Source organism: Spermophilus citellus (assembly GCF_964194105.1).
Source record: "Spermophilus citellus genome assembly, chromosome: 4".
Classification (NCBI taxonomy): Eukaryota; Metazoa; Chordata; class Mammalia; order Rodentia; family Sciuridae; genus Spermophilus; species Spermophilus citellus.
The window spans coordinates 114606723-114630093 of record NC_138185.1 but is presented as its reverse complement, the minus strand read 5'-3'; the positions used below and the strand labels follow the sequence as shown (position 1 = coordinate 114630093).

General features: G+C 36.2%; 1 protein-coding gene across 1 annotated transcript in view; it reads left to right on the top strand.

Moving 5' to 3' along the window:
• Positions 1-23371, top strand: part of ZWILCH (zwilch kinetochore protein) — a 44036-nt gene that overhangs the window by 7602 nt on the left and 13063 nt on the right. The window contains exons 4-14 of the mRNA XM_081293258.1: positions 1068-1186; positions 4166-4365; positions 4968-5038; positions 5951-6106; positions 15379-15450; positions 16875-16968; positions 17644-17693; positions 18226-18325; positions 19432-19511; positions 21435-21591; positions 22097-22125. Of these exons, the coding sequence (XP_081149384.1) occupies positions 1068-1186; positions 4166-4365; positions 4968-5038; positions 5951-6106; positions 15379-15450; positions 16875-16968; positions 17644-17693; positions 18226-18325; positions 19432-19511; positions 21435-21591; positions 22097-22125 (1128 nt within the window). The remainder of the gene's footprint in view (positions 1-1067; positions 1187-4165; positions 4366-4967; positions 5039-5950; positions 6107-15378; positions 15451-16874; positions 16969-17643; positions 17694-18225; positions 18326-19431; positions 19512-21434; positions 21592-22096; positions 22126-23371) is intronic.

Genomic DNA, 23371 nt, shown 5'->3' with positions numbered 1-23371 from the left:
CTACTATAGTTGGAATATAAAACACTTCCATCTCACCAAAAATCTCTCTCATGCTAGTCCTTTGTAATCATATCCTCTCCTATCCCTTAACCATTGGCAGCTGTTGGTTTCTTTTCTATTACTGTAGTTTTGTCTTTTCAAGAATGTCATGAATGGAATCACAATGTGAAAGCTTTTGAGTCTGACTTCTTTTACTTAGTATAATACCTTTAAGGTTCATTCAGTTTGTATCAATAGTTCATTTACTCTTATTGCCGAATAGTATTCCATGATATGGAGTATCACAGTTTATTTACCCATTCACCCTTTGAAGGACATTTGGTAGTAATGAATAGAGCTATTGTAAGCATTCTTATGTAGGTTTCCATGTGAGCACACTTAGGTTCAGATATTGGCTTTTAGGCAAGTTATTTAGCCTTTTGCTACCTCGATTTTCCCAGAGATGATAATAACATCTAGCTCAGGATTTTTGTGAAGAATAAAAGATAACTTAGAACAGTATTTAGTACTCAGGAATTGTTAACTCTTAAAATTACTGTTGTTACTACCTAAGCTAAGCTATTTAACAATTTTGTAAATACATAGATCCTGGAATCCTATAATACCAATGACAACTGCTGATAGCCTTAAGAGGAATAGGTACAAGGAGCAAGACTGTGGAGTTAAGATCATATCCCAGAAAGAAGATCTCCCAGTTTGGGAAATGAAAAATCCAACAAAATCTGGGAGGTTCTCTTGGTATTTCCCTTGGTATTTTATCTTTAGCTTGATTTAACTTGATATTGATTTTATCACTTTGTGCATATTGGAGCACTTTTCTAATGGCATCAGATGTTTCCTTTACCAGGAGCAACTAAATTGATATCTTTTTTATGGGATAGTGGAAATGCTTATAATGGTGTGATTTGTTGGTACCAAACTAGTCTGTGACTACAACCCCATCGTTTGTGCTTATGGGTATAGAAATGAGTATGTTAGGTTCTGTCTGTAGTTATTCCCTTACATAGTAAGGCGTTGACTATAAAGTGCTATTTTATCTGATTAAATAATTAAAACCATTTTGAAAGCCATTAGAAAAGGAAGAAACAAGTCATGTTGAAGAACCACAAACTGAAGAAACTGCTATTTCTGATTTCTCTACTGGTGAAAATGTTGGACCACTTGCTTTACCAGTTGGGAAAGCAAGGTAAGTCTTTTTCCTCAGCATAGGGTCAGAGGTGGAAGGGGGGAGGATTTAATTTGAAGCATTCTTGTAAATATTGGGAAAAAATAGGTATCTAGCACCCAGATGTCTCTCTTCCTTCCATTTTCCCCTAAGATATACAAGCCCAGCTCTCTAAAGATAGCTCCATTAGGATATCCCATCTGCATCATGAATATGTAGGAAGACCACAGTTATCTTCCCTTTCTCCACTCTTTTCCAATTTGTTGTTGCTTCTTGTTTTCCTTGTGTTTAAACTGGCACCTCTTCTACATTTTTTTTTTCCCTCACTACTGCCACGGTGATTTTTTTGTTTTTGGTGCTGAGAATCAGTCAAACCCAGGGCCTTAGGTAAGTGCTCTATCACTGAGCCCAGTCCCATACTGATCTTTATAAAATGAAAACCTGATCATATTGCTTAAAAATCCTTCAGTTGTTCTTCCTTCCCTTCATGATAAAATCCAGATTCCACATGAGTAACATATAGGAGCTTCATTTACTTGTCCTGGAGATCCTCCACATGGAATGGTACCATACCCCATTGGCATTGGAAGTATTCAGGGGTATTTTTAGTCATAACCATCAAGGGAAACGACTGGCATTTACGGGGATTGGGCTATGGATGGTAAATGTCCTGCAATGTGTGGAGTTTTCCTGCACAACTGGGAATTACTCTACCCAAGATGGCACTGTGCCCCTTTTGGAAACCCTAATGCCTCTATCTGCCTCTCCAGCTTCACTTTCTGTCTTCCTGCTGTGTAGCCATATGTAGTTCCCTTTGCCCAACCTTTCCGTACTTATAAAACAACAACAAAAAAAAATTCCTTGCCTTCAAGGAGTTCTGGAGGATAGAGTCATAAAAATAATATCATTAGAGAGTGATAGTTACCATAACACTCTTTGCAAAGTGACTTTCCTTCATGCAGGTTTGTTTTGTTTTTGTTGCTTTGTGAAAGTTTTTTTAAAATTGTATGTAGCTAAATTATTCAGTCTTTTCTTTCACGGCTTCTTGAGTTTAAGTCCTAATGTAGGCTGTTTTTCTCCCAGACAACTTGAACATTGTTGATATTGTTTTCATCAGGCAGTGTTTTTTGGATTGATTCATATGCTATCATTTCTTTGCTTTCTGTTTCTTCTTGCATTTTAAACCATCCTTCTGGAATTATTTTACTTCCTTTTTGAAATAAAATTGTTTAGAAATTTATTTCCTGGACATCTGTTCATAGTAAATTCAGGTTTTATCTCTTTGAAAAAAAAAAATTTATGCACATTTTGTGAGTAATCTTTAGTTTTGATATATTTACAAAGTTTTAGAAAGTTGTAAGATAGTGCAGGAACTTCTGTGTACCCTTAACCCAAATTCACTAATTATTTTATTTTGCTAAATCTGCTGTGTCAATCTCTCTCCCTCTCCATGTAGATCTATACATAAAGCAATGTACATACAGTACATATGTGTATACAGTATAACTATATTGTTAATTATATATTGTTATTTTTATATACAACGCATGTAACTATTGAAATATATATAGTGTGTACGAATTTATGTTGTAAGTATGCACTTATATAGCTACATATAAAATACATATACTATACACACACATAAATATATGCAAATTTTAATGACATATAGGTATAGATGTATGTAATAGGTATAGATAGTATATTGGAGAAGCTTTATCTTTTTTTTTTGAATTTTTAGTTGTCGATGGACCTTTATTTATTTATTATTTATTTATATGCAGTGCTGAGGATCAAACCCAGTTCCTCACACATGCAAGGCAAGCACTCTAACACTAAGCCAACAACCCCAGCCCAGAAGCTTTATTCTTTTATCCCCAAATATTTCACTGTATAATTTCTTTTTTTTTTTTAAAGAGAGAGAGAGAGAGAGAGAGAATTTTTTAATATTTATTTTTTAGTTCTTGGCGGACACAACATCTTTGTTTGTATGTGGTGCTGAGGATCGAACCCGGGCCGCACGCATGCCAGGCGAGCGCGCTACCGCTTGAGCCACATCCCCAGCCCTCACTGTATAATTTCTAAAAACAAATATATTCTCTCTTGGGAGAAGACTACCTTCTTTGGTCAAACAAATGAAATAAAAGCAACTTGGATTAAAAAAAAAAAAAAAAATATATATATATATATATATATATATATATATATATATATATATTTTCTCTCTTTTTTTAATGTGTATGCTTTTATCTTGTTACTCTGTGGGGGAGTGGGGCGGTGCTGGGGATGGAACCCAGGGACCTGTACATACATGCAAGGTAAGCACACTCTACCAACTGAGCTATATGCCCAGCCCACAAATATATTCTCTTATGTAACCACAGAACAATGATCAAAATCTGAAAATTTAACATTATAATTAGTATCTAATTCAGAGGCTACATTTAAATTTCCTTAAGTATCCCAGTGATTCATAACTTTGAGCATCTTATGATATGCTTATTGGCTCCTACCTATTATTTCTTTAAATTACTCTCACACCCAACTTCCATTCTCACCCCATGTCCATATTGATCTCCTTTTTAGTAGCTGCTCCCATATACTCAGACTCTTAACTTTATGGTCTGTGTTTCTTGATCAACTAGTGTACTTTATTCTCACATCTCTGTGTGAAATATACATACATATATACTTACGCATTTTGCTACTTTATTTCCAAATTGATGTTTTGAGACTCTTCTTGGTATAGTGTTACTTTTTATTTTTTACTTTTCATTTATTTTTTAAAAAATTAAAGTTCTGTGTTTATTTATTTTTGCAGTTCTAGGTATTAAACCCAGGCCTCACACTTTGGTTTTGGTGGTAGTTCTGGGGATCAGATGCAAGGGCCTCTCCCTTGTTAAGCATGTGTTCTACCACTGAGCTACACACTCAGCCCAAAAAGAAAATTCTTGATTATGATCTTTACCTAAATTTTTTCTTCTTACTCTTATTTTCAAGGCAATTAATTGGACTTTACACCATGGCTCACAATCCTAATATGACCCATTTGAAGATTAATCAGCCAGTTACTGCCCTTCCTCCCCTTTGGATAAGATGTGACAGTTCAGATCCTGAAAGTACCTGTTGGCTAGGAGCTGAGCTCATCACAACAAATGACAGTATTACAGGAATTGTCTTGTATGTGGTTAGTTGTAAAGGTGAGTGCTCATTCTTTGTATTTATATGTATAATTTTTGTTTTGTGGTTTTTGCTGAATATTTATATTAAAGGGGAAGTGTACACAGTGGGACTTTAGTTGATTACATGAAGTTACTCCACTGTATAACTTGAAGGAAGGATTCTGGAAAAACCAGAAAGTCTGGACAGGAGGTTATGCCTGTTTTGTTTGGCTTTCATTTGATTCGCATGTGTATGTTTTTGCAAATTTTCCTTAGAGTGTAAATAACTGAATATAATAACAATATAATTCCAGACTCATAGTAAACATTTAATGATTTTTTAAATTTATTTTATTTTTGAAACATGGTCTTACTAAGTTGCTTAGGGTCTCAGCCTCCTGAGTTGCTGGGATTCCAGTCCTGTACCACCACACCTAGCTTTAATTACATTTTTGATGGTGATATTGACCTTTGTTTCACTTTTATTTTTAAATAAACATTTCACTCACGGTGATTTTAAATATAATATCAACAATTATTAGTATTATGGCATCCTCACAATTTAAGAAATTATGATTTTCTAACTCTTTAACAATATAATTTTGAGTGGTACCTTTAATTTTTTCTTTCATATCCTGTAGCTGATAAAAATTATTCTGTAAGTCTGGAAAACCTAAAAAATTCGCACAAGAAAAGACATCACTTGTCTACTGTAAGTATTTCTTATTTGTTTTTCAAAATGTTATTGACCTGCCCTCCTAGTTTTAAGCATTTTTTTTCAAGATGTGAATGTAGATCAGTGGTAGAATGCTTGCCTTCCATGTGCAAGGCCAGTACCTCCTCTCCCCAAAAGATTTTTTTTTTTTAAGAGAGAGAATTTTTTAATATTTATTTTTTAGTTTTCGGTGGACGCAACATCTTCATTTGTATGTGGTGCTGAGGATTGAACCCAGGCCACACGCATGCCAGGAGAGTGCGCTACTGCTTGAGCCACATCCCCAGCCCCGAGTTTTTTTTTTCATTTCTGATCCCCAGTACCTCCTCTCCCCAAAAAAGATTTTTTTCACTTCTGAAATTTATCAAGTTTATTTTCATATTATCAGCAGCTAAGATACAGTCATCCTTTGGTATCAATGGGGATAGGTTCTAAGACCTTCCTCAGATACCAAAATCTCAGTTGCTCAAGTCCCTTATATAAAATGGTGTAGTATTTCCATATAACTGATGCATATCCTCCTTTGTGCATAAAATCATCTCTAGATTACTTTTAATAGCAAATACAATGTAAATGCTTTGTAAACAGTTGCTGTATTTTATTTTCAGAGAATAATGACAAGAAAAAGTCTGTACATATTCAATACAGATGTAGTTTTTAAAATGATATGTTTTTGCTCCATGGTTGGTGCAGAACCAGTGGATACAGAGGGCTGACTATATGTGACTTCTTGCCTTTAAGCTAATGTTTGTCACTTAAAAAGAACTCTTATTTTTCCATTTGGAATGAAAGTCAGAGTAAGGTGCTTTTTTTCTTTTGGGACAAGAATCAAAGTAGTTTTGCAAAAAATGGGCTTTTGGGCCATTTGAAAACATAGTGCTAAGGGTCTGCTGGATGCATTCTTTTCAGGTAACAGCCAGAGGCTTTGCCCAGTATGAGCTCTTTAAGTCCACTGTTTTGGATGATATAGTCACCCCATCACAAACTACAATCACTTTGGATATTTCCTGGAGTCCTGTCGATGAGATTCTTCAAATTCCCCCACTCTCTTCAATTGCAGTTCTGGTAGGAATGGACCCTTTTTTCTGCTTGGGTTTATAAGACCCCTAAATGGTGGTTTACTTGCTCATTGCTGGGGCTGCATGCTTTCATTTCTAGCAGTCACTGGGTATAAGGCTGGACAACTCTGAAAGTCTTGCCTTGCTCCTAGAGTCTCACCAGGGCATCCAGGGGAGGTTTTGCCAAGTGAGCTGAGCCATCAGTTGCTCACAATTCCACAATTAGAAATTTAAGAATTTTCTAGTGCTAGGTTTTTGGGTCGGTGGTAGAGTACTTGCCTCAATTGTGTGTGAGGCACTGGGATCAATTCTCAGCATCACATATAAATAAATGAATAAAATAAAAGTCCATCAACAACTAAAAAATTAAAATTAAATTAAAACAGAATTTTCTAGTGATTAATGAAGTCTGTTATGTGGAGACTTAAAATGATTTATGGTTTCCTGTGTTCTTAAGAATGCAGATATTGCTGGGTGCCATGAGGCAGCAGCTCAGGAGGCTGAGACAGGAGAATCTTGAGTTCAGAGCCAGCCTCAACAAAAGCAAGGTGCTAAGCAACTCAGTGAGAGTTGCTAAATAAAATACAAAATAGGGCTGGGGATGTGGCTTAGTGGTTGAATGCCCCTGAGTTCAATCCCTGGTACCAAAAAAAAAAAAAAAAAAAAAATCATGTAGAAGATATTCAGTCCTCTCACCATGCACAAAAGTTAACTCAAAATGGATCAAGGAGCTTGATATCAAATCAGAGACGTGGCGTATGATAGAAGAAAAAGTTGGCTATGATCTACATACTGTGGGGTTGGGCTCCAAATTCCTCAATAGGACACCCATAGCGCAAGAGTTAATAACTAGAATCAACAAATGGGACTTACTCAAACTAAAAAGTTTTTTCTCAGCAAAAGAAACAATAAGAGAGGTAAATAGGGAGCCTACATCCTGGGAACAAATCTTTACTCCTCACACTTCAGATAGAGCCCTAATATCCAGAATATACAAAGAACTCAAAAAATTAGACAATAAGATAACAAATAACCCAATCAACAAATGGGCCAAGGACCTGAACAGACACTTCTCAGAGGAGGACATACAATCAGTCAACAAGTACATGAAAAAATGCTCACCATCGCTAGCAGTCAGAGAAATGCAAATCAAAACCACCCTAAGATACCATCTCACTCCAGTTAAGATTGGCAGCCATTACGAAGTCAAACAACAACAAGTGCTGGCGAGGATGTGGGGAAAAGGGTACACTTGTTCATTGTTGGTGGGACTGCAAATTGGTGCAGCCAATTTGGAAAGCAGTATGGAGATTTCTTGGAAAGCTGGGAATGGAACCACCATTTGACCCAGCTATTCCCCTTCTCGGTCTATTCCCTAAAGACCTAATAAGAGCATGCTACAGGGACACTGCTACATCGATGTTCATAGCAGCACAATTCACGATAGCAAGATTGTGGAACCAACCTAGATGCCCTTCAATAGATGAATGGATAAAAAAAAATGTGGCATTTATACACAATGGAGTATTACTCTGCATTAAAAAATGACAAAATCATAGAATTTGGAGGGAAATGGATGGCATTAGAGCAGATTATGCTAAGTGAAGCTAGCCAATCCCTAAAAAACAAATGCCAAATGTCTTCTTTGATATAAGGGGAGTAACTAAGGACAGAGTAGGGACGAAGAGCATGAGAAGAAGATTAACATTAAACAGGGATGAGAGGTGGTAGGGAAAGGGAGAGAGAAGGGAGATTGCATGGAAATGGAAGGTGATCCTCAGGGTTATACAAAATTACATACAAGAGGAAGTGAGGGGTAAGCGAAGAATAATACAAGGGGGAGAAATGAATTACAGTAGAGGGGGTAGAGAGAGAGGAGGGGAGGGGAGGGGAGGGGAGGGGGGATAGTAGAGGATAGGAAAGGCAGCAGAATACAACAGACACTAGAATGGCAATGTGTAAATCAATGGAAGTGTGAATGATGTGATTCAGCAATCTGTATATGGGGTAAAAATGGGAGTTCATAACCCACTTAATCAAACTGTGAAATATGATATATCAAGAACTATGTAATGTTTTGAACGACCAACAATAAAAAAAAAAGATATTCAGTCTTGGACACAGTTCTTTCTAAAATATTAAAAACAAAAGCTGAATGTTCAATAGGGAAGTAGTTAAAATAGATATCCATGGTGACATATTATCCAGGCTTTAAAAAGTCATGTTTCAAAATGTCTTAATAGAAAATGCTTTTTAAGAACAAAGGAAATATACAAAATAATATATACAGTATGATCTCAACTATGTTTAAAAAAAGGCCTGCACAGAAACCTGGATAGTGTTAACGGTGGTTCCTTCAGCATGGTAGGATTTTGGATAATTACATTCTTTGTGCTTTTCCTATACTAGGGATTTACATATATTGGCCTTTTTAAAAAAATTATACGGTCTTAAATTTGTAAAACTTTAACCTCTGACTAGGACAGTGCTCTGTTGGCTTAGTTAGAAGGAGTGTATAAAACTATTGGATTTTTATTTTTGGTGTGTGATAATGCTAAGTTATCATTGAGTCTTTAGATACATTGACTGAAATTTCTCTGCTTTGTCCTCTTGATGCTAAAGATTAATAAGTGTGTGTTTGAAGCAGGACAGCGTGCATGTGAAAAGGGCAATTATTCCATGCAAGCACAGTTGTTTATGGTATGTAGAGAGGGTATACAATTCCCAACTTCATGATATGGGAAAGGGCAATAATAAAATAGATATTGAAAAAAGCATCCTGGTTCTGTCGCAGATGTAAGGATAGCCAAATTGGAGTTTTGGATATCAGCTGTTATGGATTTGAGCCAAATCATCTTCTTTTTGGTCTGTAGAAATCGCTTTAGTTAATCTCTCTGGAATCCAAATCGGCTGCTGTTCTCCCTGTGGAAATACACAAACAGGCCCCCGACTCCAGACAATCACTGGGTCAGGACTTTAGTTAATCTCTCCGGAATCCAAATCGGCTGCTGTTCTTCCTGTGGAAACACTCAAACAGACCCCCGACTCCAGACAATTACTGGGTCAGGACCTTTCCATTGTCCTGTTAGAATATCTTTCCAAAGTACCTTGGGCTTATGTACATTTTTTGGACACATATGCCTTTCTGCAGCACTAAGTCCTGATGAATCCAAGTTTAAAAAGTTTAGAGTAAAAAGGGTTATTTTAAGTTTATCTTTGGGGAATATATACCCCTTCCCAATTCCGTCTTTTTGCTTTAATAAGTACATTTTAATAGTTTGATGAGCTCTTTCAACTATGCCTTGTCCCTGTGGATTGTATGGGATTCCTGTTATATGAGTAATGCCAAATGATGAGCAAAATTGTTTAAAAGAAGTAGAAGTATAACCAGGGGCATTATCTGTTTTTAAGTGTTTTGGAATGCCCACAGTGGCAAAATTTTGTAAGCAATGAGCTATAACATCTTTAGTTTTTTCTCCGGCATGAAGGGAGCCCATCAAAAATCCAGAAGAAGTATCAACTGCAACATGCAAATATTTTAATTTTCCAAATTCTGGCAAGTGTGTGACGTCCATCTGCCAAATATGGTTAGGTATCAATCCTCTAGGATTGACTCCAAGATTAACTTGTGGTAAAAAGGTCACACAATTTTGACATTGTTTTATTATTTGTCTAGCTTGTTCTTTAGTTATTTTAAAACGCTTTTGTAAAGTATTAGCATTGACATGGAACCTTTTATGAAAATTTATAGCTTCTTCTAGTGTAGAGAAAATATGTATGTCATGTGTAGTTTTATCTGCTAAATCATTGCCCAAACTAAGGGCTCCAGGCAATCCTGTATGTGCCCTGATATGTCCTATAAAGAATGGATCTTTTCTGTCCCAGATTAAACTTTGTATAGTGGAAAACAAAGAGAAAACAGTAGAAGAAGGGGAAATCCTACCAGCATCTTCAAGGGATACTATAGCATTAACTATATACTGACTATCGGAAAATAAATTAAATACAGAATCTTTAAACATCACAAAAGCTTGTAATACTGCATTAAGTTCTACCTTTTGAGCTGATTGGGTACTAAAAATGTAAAAGTTTGATCAGGTGTAACTATTGCTGCTGTACCATTATTTGACCCATCAGTGAATATATTTGGAGCATTCATGATAGGTGTTTTTCTTGTCATTTTTGGAAAAATTACAGGATGCAATGACCAAAAAGACAATAAAGGATTAGGTGGTAAGTGGTTATCAAATGAAACATTCATTAGATTTGCACATGATTATTGCCCAAGTATTTAACTCATTAGCTAATTCATCAATTTGATTCATAGTATATGGAGTAATAATTTTATTGGGAGAAATTCCAAATACTCCCTTTGCTGTTTTTATTCCTTTGAGTATTAATTGTCCTACAGCCTCAGGATACCTAGTAAGAATAGTGTTAGGAGAATAAGATAAATGTATCCATAATAATGGACCTTCTTGCCAAAATACTCCTGTAGGAATATTTTTTGTTGGTAGTACAATAAATAATAAAGGCAAACTTATATCAATTCTATCCAAATGCATATTTTCCATATATGTTTCAATGATTTTTAATGCCTTTCTTGCTTCAGGCGTTAACATTCGGGGTGAATTTGGATCTGATGGACCTTTTAGGATATCAAATAAAGGTCCTAATTCTCCTGTTGGAATACCTAGATAAGGCCTTATCCAATTTATGTCTCCTAATAACTTTTGAAAGTCATTAAGTGATTTGAGTTGATCTACTCGTATTTGAATTTTTGGTGGACAGACCATGGTTGAGGATAATAGAACTCCTAAATAATTAATTGGAAAATTTAATTGTACTTTATCTATTGCTATCTCTAGATTATAATTTTTTAATAAATTTGTAAGTGTGGCATAACATTCTAGCAATGTGTTTTTAGCTTTGTGTGCTAATAATACATCATCCATATAGTGAAATATTTGTAGTTCAGGATTTTGATTTCTAAGTGGCTGGATTACTTTGTTAACATAAATTTGACACATAGTTGGGCTGTTAGCCATCCCTTGAGGGAGTACTTTCCATTCATATCTCTGATCAGGACCTTCATGATTCAGTGCAGGGATAGTAAATGCAAAACGTGGACTATCCTCAGGATGAATTGGAATTGAAAAAAAACAATCTTTAATATCTATAACTAAAACATACCAAGTTTTTGGCAAAGCAGACAATTGAGGAATCCCCGATTGAGCAGGTCCCATAATGACCATTTCATTATTAATGGCTCTTAAGTCTTGCAATAATCTCCATTTACCAGATTTCTTTTTGATGACAAAAATGGGAGTATTATGGGGAGATACAGAAGGTTGTATATGTCCTTCCGCTAATTGTTGTTTGACCAGATCATGGGCTACTTGTATCTTTTCTTTAGTCAAGGGCCACTGAGGAACCCATACTGGTCTTTCTGATTTCCATGTAATTTTTATTGTCTCAGTGGCCCTTTGTGAAAATCCAACCCATGTCTGTCTGTTCCTTGATCTATTTGAATTGGTGCTGCTATACCTTGTTCTTGTTTTTCTAATCTTTTTCCTTTCCTAAAACCTTGTCTAGCCATAATAGTGGGTGCATTTTGATTGGTGTTATTTGTTAATGTCAAACCTAATTGATCTAAGACATCTCGTCCCCATAAATTTACGGGAAGATGATCCAATACATATGGCTGTATAGTTCCTTCACATCCTTCAGGATCCTTCCAATCTAATACCATTGCGCTTCTATCGGGATTAGTCGCCACTCCTAGGCCTCGAAGCGTTTGAGTGGCTTGTTGTAATGGCCAATGTTTTGGCCATTCTTGACGAGAGATGATGCTAAGGTCTGCACCTGTATCCAGTAGCCCATTAAATTCATGTCCTTGAATATTTAGTTTTAGCATGGGGCGAGAATCTAAATTTAAAGAAAGCATAGCCCAATCTACACCTGTGGAGCCTAATCCCTTGGAACCTCTTTCTACAGCATGACTGGAAAATTTATCATGTAGGCTTGGTATTATTAGTAACTGTGCTATTCTATCTCCTGGTGAAATTACTGATATACCCTTTGGAGAACTGGCTATAATTTTTATTTCACCTTCATAATCGGGATCAATTACCCCAGGACTTATCAAAAGTCCTTTTAGAGTAGAAGAGCTGCGTCCCAATAATAAGCCTACTGTTCCTTTGGGAAGAGGTCCTTTTACCCCTGTGGGAATGATTTGAACTCCCATCTCTGGAGTTAGTACTGATCTGGCGGAGGCGCAGATGTCCAACCCTGCGCTCCCTCTGGTTTGTCTGATGAGGGATCTGATGGACAATGTGTCCTGGTCACTACCCTGATGGGGTTGCTGGGTTCCTCCAGTGCTCCGTATATTTGTGGTTTGGGGCCCCGGAGCATTGGGGCCCCCTTTCTATTTTTTGGCAACAGAACCTGATGCCTTTGTCCACGATATTGTGGATAAACACCTTGTCCTTGTTCGTTTTTTGATAATGGAGTACCTTCTATGGTGGTTTGAGAACGGCATTCATTAGCCCAATGTAATGGAGTACCCTCTATGGTGGTTTGAGAACGGCATTCATTAGCCCAATGTCTCCCTCTACGGCATCGTGGGCAAATACCCGGTATTCTACTCCTTTGATACCTAGTTTTGTTAAACCCTCCTCCTATGGGGCAATTCCTTTTAAAATGTCCTGTTTGTTGACAATTGTAGCATGTTCTTGGCCTGGTATATAAAGCCTGTTTTACTGCAGCTGCCACAATTTGCCCTTGTTCATTAATGTCTCTGGCATCTAAAGCCTGTTTTACTGCAGCTGCCATGACTTGCTCTTGTTCATTAATGTCTCTACATAATTTAATATATGTGTTTAAATCTTCCTGTTTCCGTGGTCTAATGATATCTCTGCACCAACGATTCGCTTGGTCATAAGCCAGTTGTTTTATTAATGGCATTGCTTGTTCTGTATTCCCAAAAACTCTGGTAGCTGTTTGAATAAGCCTATCTACAAATTCAGCATAAGGTTCATTAGCTCCTTGTATTATCTTAGATAATTGACCTTGTAAACCTCCATGTCCTTGTAAAGTCTTCCATGCCTTAACTGCATCTACAGCAATTTGTGAGTATACGCCAGGATCATATGCAATTTGTTGCTGCGGATCCTCATAAGGTCCCTTTCCTAACAACATATCTAGATTTCTCTGAGAATAACCAGCTGCTGCATTTCGCCTAGCCATCTCCTTGCAAAATTCCTCATTGGCAACCTTCCATAACAGGTATTGTCCTCCATTTAGCACAGCTTTACACATATTAGCCCAATCTGCTGGCGTCATGTTCAAGTTGTTAATGGATTCGACCAAGCTTACAGTGAAGGGTGCTTGAGGACCATAGGTTGTTACAGCCTCTTTTAGCTCCTTCACTGTTTTGAAATTTAAACCCTGGTAAATTCGCTGCCCTCCTACCTCAAATACAGGGCATACTTGAGATCCTGTGTCAGGATCCCAACTATCAACTGCGGGGGTTGGGAGCCTCCTAGCATATGGAGGTGGTGCTGTTGATTGGACACTTATGCCCTCTGGTGATAGAATGCTGTTAGTAGCAGTCTCCTGTTGTAACTTCTCCCCCTGATGGCTTTTTCTGCTCTAAACTTCCTTCCTCTGTCTCACTAGCTTGAAAGACCTTCTCTTTTACTTGAATCAATATGTCTTCTCCTTCCTCTACCTTTGTCTGAACTGAAGGCTTTGGACTAAGCAAACCAGATACGAACGTCCACAATGGCAATGTGCCAACTGGCAGAGTCCCTGGGTTGTTCTTTTCTATTCTTTTTAAATCTTCACCATGATGGTTCCATTGTGATATATCTAACAACTCCTCCTTAAAAAGCCATAGGCTACATTTTTGTATTGTATCAACGTATGCCCTGACTGTTCTTGATTTTACTGAGATGCCTCCTTCCTCTAACAATTTACTTAACAGTCTTTCGGTTTGTTTTTTACTAATTTCTGTTCCCGTATTTCTACTATAATACAACCCAACAAGATAACACCAAACAAAACCGAGACAGAATGAAATAAAAATGGAACCACACAAAATCATTATATCAGCCTTTCTATCCTCCTGACATGTGCATCCGTCCTTTCTCCCTATCTGTTCCTCAGACGCAAATAGTTTTTCCTCAGATGTGAGCGGTTTTTCTTCCGTCTCACTCATCTCCAGGGACAGGCAAGTTAAAACAAAAATGAAGCAAAACAAAAGAGGAAACTTAGAATGGCTACCCATCCTCTCGTCCTGCCCTCAGGGGCGAGCAGTTTACTTACCCTCAGTCGCTCCCCGTGCGAGCCACCAAATGCCGCAGTCTGGCTGGGCACAATTCAGGAGCCACTTGTCAAAAGAAACTAACTTTATTTTTAGAACTACAAACGCCAAACAAAACCGCTCCTCAGGAAAAAACCCTCAGAGCCCAACTGCCACCACCGGCTTCCCACAAGCCTCTCACCCCCACACAAACCTCACCACCTCCCACAATCCTCCTGCTCTTGAGGCTGATTGGCTGGGTCGTGTGGGCGGAGCCAAAGAAGTCCCCCAATGAGCAGCTCCATGGAGGAGCCAATCAGCTAGATATTGCTGGGGCCGCTGTGAGCCAATCATCAGCTGGCAGTCTGAAGGGCAGGGAAACAGCCCAATGAACATCACCGCAGAGGAGCCAATCAGCCAGATGTTGCTGGGGCCGCTGTGAGCCAATCATCAGCTGGCAGTCTGAAGGGCAGGGAAACAGCCCAATGAACATCACCGCAGAGGAGCCAATCAGCTAGATGTTGCTGGGGCTGCTGTGAGCCAATCATCAGCCGGCAGCTGGAAGTTTGCTGGCAGCTGGAAGTTTGCTGGGGCCCCTTTGGCTGTGGCTCTCAACAGTGTGTGATAATGCTAAGTTATCATTGACTGAAATTTCTCTGCTTTGTCCTCTTGATGCTAAAGATTAATAAGTGTGTGTTTCAAGCAGGACAGCGTGCATGTGAAAAGGGCAATTGTTCCATGCAAGTACAGTTGTTTATGGTATGTAGAGAGGGTATACAATTCCCTGAGCTTAGGTTACTGTATCAAGATGGCAGAGTATGGGTAAAATGTTTTAAATGAAGTGTTGATCTAATTTTTCAATTCATTGATGCTTTATAAAATATATTTTTAAATGTGTGGTTGGTTTGAAATGCAAGTTACTCTCTTATGCAGCTATTGCCCATTAAAACTGACAGATTTGGGGTTCTTTTTAGAATATTAAAGTGGAATCAGGAGAGCCCAGAGGTTGTTTGAATCATCTTCACAGAGAACTGAAATTTGTCCTTGTGAGTATCCTTCTGAAATTCTTAACTTTCATTAAATTGCATGTTTTCATAAAAAAAGTTTGCTAATATCACTTACATGGTGATTGTCCTTACAGTGTTAAAGGGGAGCATCAGTAACTACAAATCTTTCCATTTTCTACTGGAGTGTTTTCTTTTTATTTATATGAGGGTTCCCCCTTTCCAGGTGGGTCAATTGCCAGTTTATTCCAAATGGCCTGCTATTCATAACTGGAATTTTGATTGATGCTAAAGATTAATGTGTGTTTGAAGAATTTTATATTTTAGTAATTTTAGCTCTACTCTACAAATTGAATCTTAGGAGCATGTCTCATTTTAATACAGTAGAAATTCCATATATCCTGGCATACAAAGCCAGGTATGATCCAGCTGCTGTCCTGCTCATTTCTTTTCATTTATTTTTGAAAATAGTTTTATTGAAACATAAATTATATTCCATAAAATTCGCTCATTTTAACTGTGCATTTCAGTGGTTTTTAGTATATTTACCCAAGTTGTACACATCAACAATTAATTTTAAAACATTTTCATCACCCCTTCATGAAATCTGGTGCCCACTATACCCATTAGCATTCACTTCCCACCTCCATCAGCCTGTGGCAATCACTATCTACTTTCTGTTTGGTCCTTTATAGTGCTAAGTAGCATTCCATTGTATAGATACACCACATCTTGTTTATCCAATCATCAGCTGACGGTCATTGTAGTTGTTTCTACTTTTTGCCTATCATGAATAATGCTGCTGTGAACATTCATATGCAAGTTTTTGTGTAGACATGTTTACATATTTCATAGATGGAGTTGTTAGGTCTATGGTAACTGTTTTGAACCTCTGAAGGGACTATCACACTGTTACTTTTTTCCAAAGTGGTTGCAGCATTTTACATTCTTACCAGCATTGTAGGAAGGTTCCAGTTTCTTTGTATCCTTGCCAACACTTGATATTGTCAAATTTAAAAAATAATAGCCATTCTAGTGGGAACAAACTAGTATCTTGTAATTTTGATTTGCATTTCTAATGACTTTGAACTTATTTTCATGTGCTGTTGGCTTTTCTTTACTAATTGGAATTACATAATTGAGTGACTATGATCAAGTTATTTAACCTTGATTAGCTTAGCCTCACCTCAATGAAATGAGAGTAATAGTAATATCTACCTCATTTTAAAAAAATTTTTATTAGTTATTGATGAACCTTTATTTATTTATTTGTTTATGTGTGGTGCTGAGAATCGAACCCAGTGCCTCACACATGGTAGGCAAGCAGTCTACCATATACTTTCACAGTGCAATTGAGTTTAAACACTCAAGAAATGTCACTGCAATTAATAGTACTAAATACATCCTTATTTATTAAGCTATATTTTCTACTAACAAGCTTCTGGGCTTTTTAAAATCTCCCATAGGTTTTGGCTGATGGTTTGAAGACTGGTGTGACTGAATGGCTCGAGCCCCTGGAAGCAAAATCTGCTATTGAACTTGTGCAGGAATTTCTGAATGGTGTTTGTTTTCCTAATTCATTCTTATTGCAGGGACTGGGGTATTGAGGATTGAATCCAGGGTGCTCTACCACTGAGCTATACCCTCGGCCCTTTTTATTTTTTATTTTTTGAGACATCTTGCTAAATTGCCCCTATGAAACTCCTAATTCACTCTTGTTTTTCTTAAATAGGAATTTACACTTGGTATATTTAAATGTAAATTCTCTCTTTAACCTTGATATGCTTTTTGGTTGGAATTTCTTAGAGCCAAGAGGTCTGACATGGTTGGAGGGACAAGTTTTATTCCGAAGTGCTAATGTTAAAGACCTAAGTAATTGTATAAAAAAAAACAAAAACAAAAACAAAAAAAACAAAAAAAAAAGCTAAGATTTAGTTTGAAATTTATATAACACAAATATATTTGAGATCATAGGAAAAGAAGGATGAAATAGTAACCCTTGAGTACCTACCATGTGTCCAGCATTGTGTGTCAGGGGCTTTCATGTTACCTCAGTTCATTCTCACACCCCTACCTGATGGGTATTTATTGTTACTGCCACTGCAGAGTTAGGTAATTTGTTAAATTTCATACTTTTACTCTTCCCATTTGCTACTTGAGAATAGGAGTAGGATGAAAATAATTTGGAAAACTTGAAAACAAAAATTAAGTTAATTAGCTTTTGCTACTTTCTAGACTTAAATAAGCTGGATGGATTTGGTGATCCTACAAAAAAAGATGCAGAGGTAAGTGATTATTATTAGTTAGAAATGTACACAGGAAATGCTTTGAAAATTTGCTTATGCTATTACCTTTCTTGTTGTATCATCTTAAGTGGATCTGGTACAATCTCATTATTATTAAGCTACTCAATTACAGAGAAATGAATGTCAGTACACTATATGATGATATTGCTATAGTATACTAATACACTTTAAAATGATGTTATTACGATATAATGTGGTATTAGTAATTAAAACTAGATATGTCTCATTTTAATGAAAAGAAAAATGGAGACCAAGGTAATTTAATAAATATTATGTGGAAAGAAAACTGAATGCTCATTTCTAGGCATTAGAGTTTTAAAATAACTTTAAGAAGTCTAGTTTTTCAAATCTATTGTATGTCTCATCAGTGAATGAAAAGGTGTAGAAAATAATTCATATTATTCTTTGTGTTGATAAATCTGCAATGTCTCAGAGCAGCCTTTAAAAACTTAAGCTATTTCACTTTAAAAATAAATAAACTGACATTCTCTCAAATTTATATCTTTTTCAGACAGTGAATCATGACACTGCTGCAGTTGATAGGTCCGTACTTATCACAGTGCGGGGTGATCTTGATTTTGCTGAACAACTTTGGTGCAAAATGAGCAGCAGTAGGTATCCATTGTGATTAAAAATTTTTTTTGTTATTTAAATCTTTTGGAAATAATGCAGTATGTACTACTAGTCTATGTTTATATTATCAAATTCATTTCTAATAATAGATTGGCATATTCTGCTCAAGAATTATATTAAGATAAAGCAATTTTATAAGTCTATTCTTTTCTCCTGCTTTTTTTTTTTTTTGTATATTTATTTTTTAGTTGTAGTTGGACACAATACCTTTATTTATTTTTTTTATGTAAGTTCTGTCTTTAACCTTGATATGCTTTTTGGTTGGAATTTCTTAGAGCCAGGAGGTCTGACATGGTTGGAGGGACAAGTTTTATTCTGAAGTGCTGAGGATCGAGAACCCAGGGCCTTGCAGGTCCTAGGCAAGCACTCTACTACTGAGCTACAATCTCAGCTCTGCTCCTGCTTTTTAAAGTATTAGATTTTGCTTTATGTTTCATTTATTTATTTATTTATTTATGGTGCTGGGGATTGAACCCAGGTGCACTTAACCACTGAGCCACATCCCAGTCCTCTTTATTTTTTATTTTGAGATAGGGTCTTGCTAAGTTACTTAAGGCCTTGCTAAGTTGCTGAGGCTGGCTTTGAACTCAAGATTCTCTTGCCTCATCTTCCCCAGTTGCTGGGATTACTGGCATGCAACACCCCCAGGATTATGTTATATTTATATGAACACAAATATATACCTAATAAATTTGTAATTATTAGAAAAATCAAAAGTATTTCTTAATATTTTGCTTACTATATTATTTTCTGGCAATCTCAGTTCAATGTTTTACCTTAGAAATGTATTAAGTTGGGGCTGGGGTTGTGGCTTAGCAATAGAGCACTTACCTAGCATGTGTGAGGCCCTGGGTTTGGTCCTCATCACCATATAAAAATAAATAAATAAAATAAAGGTATTGTCCAACTACAACTAAAAAAGTATTTTTTAAAAAATGCATTAAGTCTTTTTTCTGTAAATTTTTTTCCTTTTCCCCATCTATATAGTACAGATTCTTCTAATTCATTTGTGTATTCTTAAGTTTAATGACATTTTTGAATTATAGAAATATGAAAATAATGTTAGTCTGACTTGGTTTTGAAGGTGTGGTTTCATATCAAGACTTGGTGAAGTGTTTCACATTGATCATCCAGAGTCTACAACGTGGTGATATACAGCCATGGGTAGGTTGAATAGTGCTAGAATGTGTTCTCAGTGGCATAGTATGATGGGTAAGGACACAGGCACTGCAGCTACTAATATTGTCATTGTTAACTATTCTGTGTCTGAGTATTTCCATATACCAATGATGAAAATAAAAACTCTTTTTTTTAATATATTTTTATTTGTAGATGGACACAATGTCTTTATTTTACTTATTTATTTTTATGTGGTGCTGAGGATCGAACCCAGTGTCTCATGCATGCAAGGCAAGGGTTCTACCACTGAGCTACAACCCCAGCTCCTGGGATACTCTTTTTTAAAAGTAATTTTGAAGATGTATTGATATCTGCAAAATGTAGCATGACCTTTGAACTATTAATTCTATGGACAGAATCCACCCTAAACTCATAAACAAAAATATATGTCAAGATTGCATATATCAGAATAGTCATTATAGTTTCATTTATAGTAGCAAAAGATTATAAACAACTAAATTCCCCTTGTTAAAGGAATGGCAAGTACATAATGATACAACCACATAATAGCATGTATCATAGTTGCTAAAAAGTGTTGCTGACAAATGATGTGGAAAGATGCTTATAATGTTCAGTTAAAAAAAAAAAAAGGAGTATACACAGTTGTATAAAAATGTAAATTTGGGGGCTGGGGTTGTAGCTCAGCAGTAGAGTGCTCGCCTAGCATGTGCAAGGCCCTGGGTTCGATCCTTAGCACCACATAGAGTAAATAAATAAAGGCATTGTGTCCTAAAAAATAATTTTTTTATTAGTTGTTCAAAAAAATAAATATTTTTAAAAATGTAAATTTTGGAGAGAAAAATCTAAAAACAAGTATGCTAAAATATTGATAACAGTCAACTCTGGTGAAAAGGTTACAAGTGACTTTTTCCAACTACATTATATGTTTCTGTACTTTACAAATTTTCCATACTGAAATTGCACTGTTTTTACAATGAAGGAAAAGCTAAAAATTGGAAACAAACAAAAACTCCTTCTTTAATAGGAATCTTAAATAACTTGGCTGTCAATTCACAACTATGAAAGTTTAAAAACTTTCATAGATGTGTGAAGCCCTGGGTTAATCCCTAGCACACCCTGCCACCACCACCAAAAAGAAAAAAGGCTTTCTTAGTTCTGAACAGAGGTACACTTCAGAGCAAAGGCTCTGCTTAATTGGGCATTAGTGATTGTAGGCATTTTAGTTTTGACTATTTATAATTTTCTGTTAAGAATTTCTGGCTGGGGATATGGCTCAAGCGGTAGCACGCTCGCCTGGCATGCGTGCGGCCCGGGTTCGATCCTAATCACCACATACAAAGATGTTGTGTCTGCCAAAAACTAAATAATAAATATTAAGAAATTCTCTCTTTCTCTAAAAAGAAAAAAAAAACAAAAGAATTTCTGTGTTTTTAAGATGTTTACAAGTAAAATTCTTTTGTATACAGTAAGTGCAAAATGTGAAACTAGTTTAAAAAAGAAAATGCAAAAGGATTGTGATAAAAGTTAAAATAGAGATAAATAGAAACTAGTGGGAAAATGACAAATATTTTATATATGTTTAAAATGAATTATATAGCACTTGGAACACATTAAATCTTTAAGTTCACAGTTCTTTTTAATTGGCAATTATCAAGTTATATTGGATATCATAGCCATAAAGGAATTCCTTATGATATATGCACAGGCTATTGAGGGATAGAGTTTTCCCACAGCTTAAGCTTATCACTTAGGGGTGGTAAGTTTAAACTCTTCTGAGTTGCTTTAAACTTTTCAACAATTAAGGTAGAAAAGACAGTTTAGAAACTGACATATTGAAACAATTTGTAGTGTCAGGAGATGAAGAATGAAAGCTTATAATTTTTAACGTATGCAGTTTACTTCTCTTTTGCATATTGGATGGTTTTATAAAAATTTCTTGATTTCTAGCTCCATAGTGGGAGTAACAGTCTACTAAGTAAGCTCATTCATCAGTCTTATCATGGAACCATGGACACAGTTTCTCTCAGTGGGACTATTCCACTTCAAATGCTTTTGGAAATTGGCTTGGACAAACTAAAAAAAGATTATATCAGTTTTTTTGTAGGTAAGTTCCTTTCCCAGCGCAAAACATTAAAAAGCATGTCCAGTTGTCATCCATAGATATTTTCACATTTTATCTTTCTACTTGCCTCTAGTCATTTGTAGTCCTGGTCGTCGTCCCCCCCCCTCCCTTCACTGTGAAACAAGCATTTCTCTCCTGTGAGCCATTCAAAAAGATCAAATTAACTGTAACTATAGTTTTGTTTGTTTGCTTATAGTTCAAACATTTGAGATTCTGCAAGTTTAGTAAATTAAAAAGCCTTTTATGAGATGCTATTTTAATACCCAATACTTGGTGATTTTTTATTGGAGCAAGTTGTGATCAGTTTTAGAATAGTATTAGTATGTATTTATGGTGTAAAATGTCAGAAAAATTGGTCTTTTATGAGGAAGTATTTAGCTTGATGATCTCTTTCATGTATGAACTATGGAAAGTTTTGCTTGGGGTTCCTTAACATGTAATAGCAATTCCTAAAACTGATTTGCATATATGTGTTTTTTCTTCATAGGTCAGGAACTTGCATCTTTGAATCACTTGGTGAGTTTTTTTAATTCTAAAATTGGTTTTTCTTTTGTTTAGTCATTCTATCTGTAAGTGTCTGTAATGTGCTCTAGGAAACATGAAAAAGACAGTCAATACCTTAACTATTACTGTCTAGTAAGACAAATGAAAAATTAGTCTACTCAATGTCATTTCTCATACTTTACAAATTGATGATACTGATATATGTTTTCATCCTGCTCTAGTAAATGTGCTGCTATATGGGCTGGGGTTGTGGTTCAGCGGTAGAGCATTTGCCTAGCACGTGTGAAGCCCTGGATTTGATCCCTAGCACCACATAAAAATAAATAAAATAAAGATGATATTGTGTTCAACTAAAAAATAAAATTTTTTTTAATGTGCTGCTATAACTTTTATCTAGAATTATTAGGGAATGTCTTCAGCCCTATAAAGAAGGTTTATTTTATATTTATCAACCCATTTATATTAAAGAATCATTTTGCAAAGAATTCACACACACACACACACACACACACACACACACACACACGTTCCTCCCCCTCCCCACCGTTACCACTTAAGCACTTTTTTTTTGAGAAAGGCTTTCACTAAGTTGTTAGGCCTTGCTAATTGTTGAGGCTAGCTTTGAACTTGTAATCCTCGTGCCTCAGCCACCTGACCACAAGGATTATAAGCATGTGCCACCATGCCCAGCTATGATGTTCTTTTTTCTTGTTGTTATTGTTCTAATTAGTTCTACATGACAATGGAATGTATTTTGGCACATCAGACATAAATGGAGTATAATTTCTCATTCTTCTGGTTGTACATGATGTAGAGTCACACCAGTCATGTTGTCATATATGTGCATAGGGAATAATGTCCAATTCATTCTACTATCCTTCCTACCCTTATGCCCCTTCACTCCCCTCTACCTAATCCAGAGTAACTATTCTTCCCTAGCCCTCCACCCCTTATTTTGAATTAGCATCTCAAAAGAGAACATCAGGCCTTTGGTTTCCTGAGATTGGCTTATTTCACTTATCAGGATAGTCTCCAGTTTCATCCATTCACCAGCAAATGCCTTAATTTCATTCTTTAAGGCTGAGTAATATTCCATTGTGTTTATATACCATATTTTCTTTATCCATTCATCTGTTGAAGAATATCTAGTTGGTTCCATTGTTTAGCTATTCTGAGTTTCATGTATTAGTTCAATTTTTGGCTCAGGTCCTAGAGGTTATTCTCAGCTTTTGCCACATGGCCCTCTCCACAGTGTGGC